Source organism: Lepisosteus platostomus, chromosome 8, assembly GCF_059453375.1.
Source record: "Lepisosteus platostomus isolate fLepPlt1 chromosome 8, fLepPlt1.hap1, whole genome shotgun sequence".
Taxonomy (NCBI): domain Eukaryota; kingdom Metazoa; phylum Chordata; class Actinopteri; order Semionotiformes; family Lepisosteidae; genus Lepisosteus; species Lepisosteus platostomus.
The window spans coordinates 44,820,222-44,831,165 of NC_142618.1; the positions used below are offsets into that span (position 1 = coordinate 44,820,222).

The 10,944-nt window shown below is 36.7% G+C and overlaps 1 protein-coding gene across 3 annotated transcripts in view; it reads left to right on the top strand.

The window, feature by feature from the left end:
- The window catches only part of fars2 (phenylalanyl-tRNA synthetase 2, mitochondrial), a 192,858-nt gene extending 182,997 nt beyond the window's left edge, over positions 1-9,861 (top strand). For all 3 annotated transcript variants that reach the window (XM_088643636.1, XM_088643638.1, XM_088643637.1), the window contains one exon: positions 7,798-9,861. In XM_088643636.1, coding sequence (XP_088499762.1) covers positions 7,798-7,936 — 139 coding nt within the window. In that variant the 3' untranslated portion in view covers positions 7,937-9,861. The remainder of the gene's footprint in view (positions 1-7,797) is intronic.
- The last annotated feature ends 1,083 nt before the right edge of the window (positions 9,862-10,944 follow it).

Below are 10,944 nucleotides of genomic sequence, written 5' to 3' on the forward strand. Positions count from 1 at the left end.
CATCATTGAAAACCTGTAATGTAGGACAGGAGACTTTTGCCCATGAAATAATCGTTAGCGTGTGAAACATAGGAACCTGCTCTGAATGCTAATAATCAATCCAAATAGTAAAGAAACCTGGCTAGACTGCTGCTAATGTTGATTCACAAAATAAACAGCTTGGAGGGGCTTTAAGGTCGATGCATCATTTAAATTAAACAGGACTTGGAAATATTTAGCTGGGCTAAAGCAATCTGAGTGGTTGCAAGCTAAAGAAGAAAAAAGCGTCTTATGATTCTTTCTTAGGGTAACATCCATCTTAGTTTCTTGGGGAATGTAAAACACTGCAGACATATCAGGAACATTAAGTCAAATACAGTTTTTCATGTCTTTTGGTTTTGCTATACTTATGTTGAATCCAAACAAATTCCAGTCTAATGCTACTTGGTTCTACAAAATAAATTATATAAATATGAAAAAACTGTTCATGGGGATATGTGTGGAAATATTTCCCCTTTGGAGAAATTGGAGAATTTTTAGCTTATAATTAGTTTTTTACACGTATATAGAACTTTTCTGGACACTCCACTCAAAGTGCTTTACAGGTAATGGGGACTCCCCTCCACCACCACCAATGTGCAGCCCCACCAGGATGATGCACAGTATGTTCACTACACATCAGCTATCAGTGGGGGTGGGGGGGGAGAACAGAGTGATGAAGCCAATTCATAGATGGGGATTATTGGGTACCTTGATTGATAAAGGCTGAGAGGGAAATTTCACCAGAATACAGGCTTAACACCACTACTCTTTTTGAGTACACACAGAGAGTCAGGATCTTGGTTTTATGTCTCATCTGAAGGATGGAGCCTTTTTACAGTATAGTGTCCCCATCACTGTACTGGGGCATTTGGACCCACACAGACCACAGTTTGAGCACCCCCTACTGGACTCACTAACACCTCTTCCAGTGGCAGCCTTAGCTTTCCCAGGAGGTCTCCCATCCAGTTACTGGCCAGACTCACACCTGCTGAACTTCAGTGGGTTGCCAGTTGAGAGTTGCAGGGTAATATACTGTAGCTGCTGGCCTTAATTTTCCAAGCTGAATTTGCTAGCTTAATTTTGCAGTGCAGTGCTGACATGAATGCAGGAGAAAGGGATTTACAGACTCATTAATTAGTAAATAGTACTTCACTACTCTGTGATGGACCAGCATCCCCTTCAAGAGTCATGTGCTCTCTAATCTGCCTAATGCTAAAGAAAATGGGACAAGCTATGGCCCACTGAGCTGCTGTGGCTCTGGGAGGGACTTAACCTTTACCTTTTACTACACCTCTAAAAGTTTATGAGTTAGATATTATAATTAGCAGTGATGATAGTCTCGCGCACTCAATATTAAGTTGTCTTTTTTAATATTGTGTTGAGGCTATATTAGTTTTCTGATTTTCTGTTTGATTTTGGTGGCATTTTCACGATTTCTTGCTTTTCTCTTCCTTCTTTATTCAACTTTTTTCTTAAACCTTACTTCCAGCTTCACTCATGTGCTCTGTTGATTTTCTGTTAGTTTGTATGGCTGACTATTCAGACATTCTAATGTTCTTTACCTTTCAACCCTCAGAAGTATGCTTACACTTATTACTTGACACCAGTGTTTTTTCCCATTTGTTGATTATTATCTACAGTACCTTGCCATTTTCTCAATACACGTCGATTTGTATCATCATCAATTTAATATGTCCCTCAACGCTCATAAAATAGGAATCCCTGTTATGTTCTCCTAGGAGAAACATAAAACATAAGCTTCTGCAAATCATGGTGGTTTCAGGAAAAGAAAGTCTATTCTGAAGTCTATCTCAGCAGAATTTTTCAGTATGTTCTCTATTCCCAGTCTCTTTGCTCAAATCAACACATTGACCTTTTTCAGAAGTCAAAATCTTTACAAACTTCCCAAATGGAAACTCCTTGAGGTCATTTTCCTCTCAGGATAAAAATGGCTTTGCTCTTAGTGAAGCATAATAAAGAAAGCAAACTTACAACAGAAAATGTACAATACTTTTCATTTTGAAGGCCTTTTAAACTCTCTCTGAAGAGTCCTCTTTGTTTAAGGCAATACAAAACCTCTCTTTTCTGTGCTGAGCCTCATACTTAACAATATCTGACCCAGGATTTAACATAAGTTCTGGTCTACTATCTTCGAATGTATTATGGTTGCCAGACTGTACCTGGTCTTGTGAAAAGTAAAATTCTAAGTAAAACTGAGACTTTTTAGCACTTGATTGGGAAGCCTCTACTTCCTCTTAAATTGTGGTTTGTCATTCTTCCTGCTGGAACAGAAAAGTGAAACTAACTAAAGCCAAAAGTTATTAAAGAAAATCACTGCATCTCAGATGATAGCAAAGTACTTAATTACTACGGTAAACACACTGAACTTCAAAGTTCATACAGTGTGTGACCATCTAAATAACAGTGAGAGTGGCCGAAATTAGCACTTGCAATATGGTGTGATATGGTTGATTAATTCTTTAATTTTGATTGAAGTGCATTTCCTGTCCCACTCACCTTCCACGTTGTTCCTCATATTTCACTGTGTTTCATATGAGCACAAAGTAGCTGCCAGGTTCAAATTCGGAAGTGGCTATGCTTCATCCTAACCACTGACATTTTAGGAGCAAATTTGTTGTATCACACTTTTGATCCTTTACTGTGATACACAGTAAAGCTGTTTTTGATGATGCACATGAAGTACTTAGAATAAGCTTTCCATATTTTAGAGTTTGTTTATTTGTATGCATTGAACACATGAGATATTTTTCCAACAAATACATTTTGTTCAGATTCCTGTGTACCTGCGTACTACAGTTAATTGCAGATCCTAAATTAGGTCTGGAGATAGAAGTTATATATTTAGTCTGGAGGAAAAAAAGTCTGTTTTTACCAAGGTTGTTATCAACTATATTATAACTCTTTCTCACTGCATTTTTGTTTCCTTGAATGGTGTCCTGGCACTGCATGTTAATATCTACAAATGCAAAAAGAACTTTTAATAGCATTAAAGCTGCCTGAGCCTGTGTTTCGCTTGGTTGTATGAATCATGCATGTATGTTGAATAAACATTCAGAAGAGATTATGTGAACCCCCAGATAATGATATACTGTAGAAATTGCAATTTTATATGAAATCCTTATTTTAACCTTATTATATGCTTGTTAAATCAAAACCGGACTGTTCTTAAATATAAAAAAAGGCTTTAAATTTACCGATTCTCTATTTTTGAGATGCAATGGTGTATGAAGTAGAAAAAAATGAAAAATCAACAATCGGTATATGTGAAACAGTAAGTGAAGCCCAAATTTAATCAGCACAAATAAGTGGGTAATAAGAACCAGGTGGTAAAATTAATGGTGAACAAGTAAACAAGTACTGTCCTACATAATGGTTGGAAACTTCGTGAGTTTAGTCTACCATACAGATTTGAAGAAATATGTCATGCCATGATTTCAGAGGACCCCAGAAAAAGAGACGATGATGCTGTTCAGTCTGGAGAGGGTTCCAAAAGTGTTTCTAAAGATACAGAGGATCAATCCAAGACCACAGTGACTCTTCATGCCTTAATCATTAGGAATACACTGAGCGGGAGCTGATTTCATGGGATGATAACCTAGAAGAAACCCTGGCCCTGCAGGGCACCTGGAACAATCCCCAGGACTACAGAAAAGTTTAAAGTTTGACCACTGTGATAAATACTTAACGTGACAAAATTCAAACCTTCTTTAACACTTTGTGTAGCTCAGCAAGTAAAGACCAATACTCAAGCCTAAGGATGGATTTTGTTGTCTAGGGTTACTGGTTCAAATCTGGGCTATATCATTGCCCAACTATTGCTGGATAATACACAACACTGATTTTATCAATGGCTTTGAGCCATTGGTCTTATTAGCAATGGGCACTTCAGTACCCTATCTGAAGCCTTAATGTCTTGAATTGAAGTTCAAGCCCATAGAACACTCTTAAACAGTGTGAACAGAATCCGATGGGATGATAGCATACTGTACATGCCAGAGAACAAGCCTAGTTTTTTTTCATCTCTTCTGTGCTGGTGGGAGGGCTGTAGTGGTGAGGTGAGCTGATTTTCTCCAAACTGGATGGTGTAAATGAAACATGCCTCTCAATTTCAGATTTCAATTTAAAAAGAATATTGACCTAAATTTAGGATCTCAAATATGCCTAATTTTGGAAGTGTCTTACATTCACAATACATACTGTACAGCAAATTACAGTTATCAATTATACTCCATCTTGATGAAAATAGCCAGTGAATAAAATAGTTGTTTAGCCATAACACTGAGAATGGGAACTGGACGTCGTACAAATAGTCATCAATTTGTCAAGGTTTGGTATCAGTGTTACGACGATGTAGCCTGATCTTGTCAGATCTCAAAAACGAATCAGCTTAGAAAGGCTAGGCCTGAACAGTTCTGGGATTGGAGACCATCGCAGTACTGGGATGGGAGACTGGGATGCAATGTTAAATCAAATTCCTTGCTATTAAGTTATTAAAGGTGGAATGGCTAAATGTCAGGGCTAATGTCCCTCTGGGCTTGTATTGTACAATCTGGCCTTCCTGAAGTTCCCCATTAATTCAGTTGCCAAAGCAAACCCCATTCTAATATGCAGAGTAGTGGGGCTACTGCTGTATTCTACATAGGTGTGTAATGCAATATGTAATGTGCTTTGAGATGTGTTGGATGAAAAGCCCTTTCTAGATGCTTTAAGTGGAGTGTTTGTGCTTTTAGTAGTGTCCAGAAAAGTGCAATATAAGTATAAGGAAGTATTATTATTTGTAAGCATTTAATAATCAAAAGAAATATATTAAAGTGATTAAACATATTCTTGAAACGCCTTACTAATAATGGAGAATGGGTTTTCCAGGAATCTTAGTAGGGAGCCAGCAGAGAAGGACACAGTTGGGGGTGTGACGCTACAGTATGGCGATATATGGTATAGTAGATATATGCCAGTACTCGCAGTTTATTTGTTACTATGAAAATGAAGCTGAAAGGTATCCAGGCAGAACCCCAGTGTGGGAGCCAAACCAGTTTTCAGATTGCAGCCGAATACATCTTTGCAATACTGAACATATGCAATACTGATACAGGAGTTGCTGGTATCAAACCTAACCTATTATCCATACAAACAGAATTCCTTCTCAACTCCTTCAGACACCTCTAGGAAGCAATGTAGAATAATTTACATTGGTTTATCTCTCCAGTTATACAACACACATGAGGGTTATTTAGCCTAGAATATGGATACACAGGATACACAGGAGGCAGTCATTTAGGACAGTGGATAATCATATATAATACTTCCACTGAATAATACATCTGTACAATGACCTGCTGAGCTATTTGTCAGGGACTGTGTAGGGCAATTGCTGTTGTTCATACAGACATAGTCTATATTTGAAGTCTAGGATTATGCATACTTTCAAGGTCATACAGTGTGAAGTACACTTTTAATCTTGACAGCAGTTACATTTTATAATGTAATGGAACAGTGCAATTAATGTTCAGTGACAGAGCAGTGCTTTAAAGTTAATTAGATGTAATTAAACAATTATTGCTAAGGTAAAATTGGAAAAATGCATATCGTGTATGATTTACTGTATTAGTCCTAAATTTGGTTTATCACTGTTGACTACAGTATGTACAGTTAATTGAGATTTAGTACATTTTTAAAGCACAGAATCTATTGAATAACTTGTCTGTCTGTGCCTTATTTCTGTCTTGTATCCAATTTTAGAAAACAAGCTGCTCAAACTATGTCCTCTGAAAAAATAAATCATTGTAGTATATAAATGTGCTTGCATTGCTGAATTATACTGAATATATTTCATTCTACATTAATTGTGTATGGATAAAAAGACAAAAGAGGAAGAAGTTACTTTTCTTTCTTAGTTTACCTGAATGTCACTTCACTTGAAACACTTGTCCCAGTAGCCATCAAGCTTGGCCTAATTTTGTCAGACATAACATTTAGAAAATGTTGAAAAGTTCTAGGAATTATGAAAATGCTCCTTCAGTTGTCAGTTAAAGTGAATATTTATGTATTTGTGGCTCTATTTTTGAAAAAGGCATTCACAGGTGGAAGGCTATAGAAATTCAAATGGGATTTCCATGCATGCTTGTCATTAATAGTTTTTTACATCATCCTTCCTTTGTTTTATTATTCTTATAAATAAGAAATAAGCTTGCAGTTTAGCCAGATCCTGTCCTGTAGTTTGTAGTATTGTTTTCTAACTTCTACAATTCAGGGCAATACAATTTAAATATTTAAGGTCCAATATCCAATCCTGCATATTTGCAAAACTCACCTTACTGCACTTTTATAGATGTGAGAATTCCACCTTGAAAGATATCTTGAGTACAGAAAAAGGTACAGATATGGGTGTGCAGAAATAGAATCTAGGAATTATCATACGTTCTTTATCATAAACTACTATATACAGTATCTCACTAACATACAGTAAGGTCAGGCTTAAAAACAAAGGATCCCAGCTCTAGACCACAGAGTCCAGATCCAGCAAAAGATGTCTTTACATCACTAGCTTTAGACTGTGGACAAAACATATCTTTGGCCAATTCAGTCTTCATTGAATCAGTTTAACACTTCTACCAGGTGAAGAGCAGTTTATAACTTAAGGAGATTTAGAATGTCTGCCAGATTCTGAACCCAAACGAAACCCCTGCTTCATAGTATAGAAATGGTTCAGGTCCTTTTTGTCTCATAAGCCTCATAGAGCAAGCATTGAGTGCCTACAGGATTGGGTAGGCTTGAGTCAGCCAAAGAAGTCTTGAAGTGATGCCCAACAGTGACCCTTTTGGCTTGCTAGATGGTCCTAGGCTAGCACTCCTATTGGTCAGGTCTGCACTTGTCCTCCTGATGTGCCCTAGCTCTCTCATTGACACAGTTGGTTCTCAGTGTCTTAACAGGAATTCAACAGCAAGTACATGTGTACATCCATCATCTGCCCTGTCCAAGCAACAGGGTTACAAGAGGTGAGCTGCAAGCTGAGTTGAAATAGGAGGATACAGATTTGGAGATAAAAGAAAAATTGGCAATTCTTAAATTTAAAAAAGTTCAAGTGGGGATCATTATCTCAATGCAGCAGTACCCACTCTGCTGCAGTAGCCAATGGATGAACCAAAGCATTTTGTGGAAATTGATTAAGTGGCAGTGATCTTTTCAAATTTCTGCAATACTGAGAAAGATAAAACTCAGCTAAACTGGACTTATTTTCAGCCAAACAATGGACACAAAAATTGATTTATATTCTGATTGGTGGAATAACATAGCGATCTGTCCTATGCTTTTTAATTTACATCATTGTTCTAGACTCTGGTACTGTTAGAAAACTAATCAAGTATGCAGGGGATAGAAAATGGTAAGATTAGCAAACGCCCTGTAAAAGCAAGAGAGGAAATTAAAAATTTGATGGAATTGAAGACTGGGCAAACACCTGAGAGATGATACTGAATGCCGATAAGGGCAGACTATTATATAAAAGTACCAAAATCATAAACTATAGGTACAAATAGGGAAACACTGAATTTGAAGAAGCTATTTACTAAAAGCCTTAGTAGTTTATGTTGGAGGCCTTTACATTAGGAGTCACACAGAAAGTGATGAACAAACTGATTTTTAAACAACAGCAAACACTTATTTTAGGCGAACTGTCAAATTTAAAAGCCTTCGAGGGCAGTGGAAAGGCACCTTTATCCTCTTTGATCATGCTTTTGTTTTCTTCTTTCCTCGCAGGACAGGAAAGGTCAGTCATTGTTATCGCATAACCTACCGCCACATGGAGAGGACTCTGACACAGGATGAAGTTCGAGATGTTCATCAAACTATTGAAAGAGCAGTGGAGCAGGAGCTGGGTGTAGTAGGGAGGTACTAAACCTTGGACACTGAGAAAGGAAACATTTGATAAGAAATCTGTACCTTGTCTTTATATAGACATCTGTAATCTGCTTTAAAGAAATGGCCTCCGTGTGCTTTATACATTTTCTAAAGGTTATACCATTTATAAGGAGCTCTACTGTATATAAACGCTATTGAAACTTTCTTTTTTTGTTGTTGCTGGAAAATGCACCAGAGACATTTTGCCTAGTGTCAAAGAGATTTTGCAAAGATTTTTTCCTGTATTGTGCTGAAGAGAAAAAGAGTTTAAAACTAGCCTGTGGAGAACTGCAAAAAATAAATTCCACTTTCTGAAGAGGATGTGATCTCTGAAGTGAGTGTTGCTGTCCATGTTAGCCTGATGGCGTTTGTAATTACACACCAACAATTTCCTAATTAAATTAAATCTTGTTGTATGAATTTTGCAGTGGATCTTTGTTTACGTAAGCCCACTGCAGGAACACCTTGGAACTTATTCTTCTGTGTTCACTTTGTTAAAAGACACATGAACTCATCTTGGTGAACCAGGCTTTTTTGGCTGCAGCGCAATGAAAAATTTTACTTGGTTCGGAAGGAAGGCATTGTGACAGATCACTGGGTAATATACAGAATTATTGATTGATTTTGTTGTTGTTTTTTGATTTTGCTGTAAATGAACAAAATGCAGTTTGATTTCCGCTTCACACCACAGCTGCTTGTGTGTTTTGTCTCACCATTCCCTTAAGCATAGTTTAAATGTGAGGATGGTCACTAATTCAGAGACTATTTAAGTCATATTTCAATGTTGTATTTTACCAATTGACACACAGAATGTCTGCATGGTATTGTCTCCAGTCACCAGATGACAAAGTATGGAGGATTGGAATGGTTCAAACAAGTAAACTCAAAGAGAGAGCTGTGGAACGAAGCTTGTTCTGTCAACATTGTGACTCAAAATTCACTAAAAGTCCCAGTGGGCACAGCAAACTACAGAAATGGTTCACTGCGCTTACAACTACAGAATCTGAAGTAAACAGGCATGTTTTATCTCATGTATACTCACTGTATACATGCTCACCAGCTGGTCACTTACATGCTTCAAATATTCCCTCTGATTTTTAGCTGCTACAGCCAATACTGTATATATTGTACTTCCTCTCCTCTTACTGTCCTTATTATGAGACAATGAATTAAGGCTACTGTACGCAGCACCTTGACATTGGACGACACAACTATGCTTCTTCTTCTTCTTCGAGAGAAGCTTTAGAAATCAAAACAAGAACATTCTGAAGCACCTAAACAAAGTGTTGTGTAAATGGTTTATTGTTTTCAAATGTTCTTTTTCTACCAGTTTAAAAAAATATATGGAGTCATTTAAAAGGCAATAAAGTATACTGGAGTATTAAAACCAGTAATTGAACAAACTACTACAAATCATCAGAGCAACCTTATAATTCTTAATCTTTTTCAATCCATTGCAATAACTCTGTTAAAAATTTAAATGGTAAACACCGTGTGACAGCTCTTTATCAGAAGTACATCTTACATGGTTTGGCCATTTCTGATTCTGATGATTTTAGAAGCCTTCCATGAATACACTCACGCTTTTAAAGTGTTTATCTTAAAATGTATTCAACTCATAAGTTTACATCTTATGGTTTAAACCTACATGACAAGTATGTGCACAGTGCATACTTAAAAAGGAAGCTGAGGCAGTCTTTTATTTAAAAACTGAAGGTGTGTGGAGGAAGACTTCTTCAGTGAACATAAAAGAAAGCAAAGCAGACTAGAGAGAAAGAAATTATGGAATCTCTTTTTTTTCTGCTCGTAAAGCCAACAAATGTCAGCCCTGACACCCACTAGGAACTATGAGGAAAAGATGGAGGAATTTTGTTGCTTTGTTTTGCTGCTCTTTCATTAAATATTTGCCTTATTAACAATAAACTAGACTCATGCATGCAATTTGATTCCTGCTAAAAACTGTTTCCTTGGGCCTCAGCCTATAAAGGTCATGTAAAAGAGGCCGTTCCTCTGTGTGTGTTCCAGTATGCACACAGAGCCCAAGAGACTCTAAGAGATGATTCAGCAAAAGGGCAGTTACACTCCTTTCTAGAGATCTAAATCATCTCCAGCATTCAAAACTTTTATCTAGCAACATAGAGAAGTGATGGAACAGGTGCTTGTGTACATGTCATTTCAATGAAAAACACTATTCACAACTTGCTGCATGTTCAAATGTTTCCTATATGCAACACAATAGTGAACTACAGCACAGAGTCACTGACCATTTTCAAAACTGAGCTACAGTATGAACTTCCTTGGAGAACGTTGTTGCCACACTCCTTTTCATCATGTATTGCATTGATAGTTTAGCATTACTTGTCAGTCAACTGTATGTCATTGCTCATCAGTAAATGCATTTTGTTGTATGAAATAATTACGGTCATTACATTTTTACCATGATAATAGTGAATACAAATTTCTGACTTTGACAAGTTTTCTGTTAAAAACTACTGCTCATGGCATACATGTCTTTTGCAAATTTCTGAACAATGATCTTTATTAATTGTTACAATAGCAGACACCATTGATTTATTTTAATCGAGCAAGGAAAATGAAAAAATCCAATAATGGAAACTTGTAAAAGCTTCTAAAGAAGTGTGAAGATATAAAAACTGCTAAAATATACAGTGATTCACAGAAAGAAAACTTCACAGGTAAATAATAATGTCCTTTAAAGGAATGTTTGATATCTTGGTGTCAAAAGGGTGAGATGTCACATATTCAATTAACTGAGATTATGTACTGTAGTTAAATAATCAGAATGCCATTGAGTAGAAAACGATTTCACCCCAAAACAAATTACTTTTCTGAAAAACTGAACAAGAGAAATGTCAGTTAAGAAAAATTTAGAAGGAAGAGGAAACTTTGTCATACATAAAATACTTAAAATGCAACAAATGACTATTAACAATAATATCTGTTGCCCTTTTAATGCCTCAGTATATGTAGTAGAAACAAAGACCA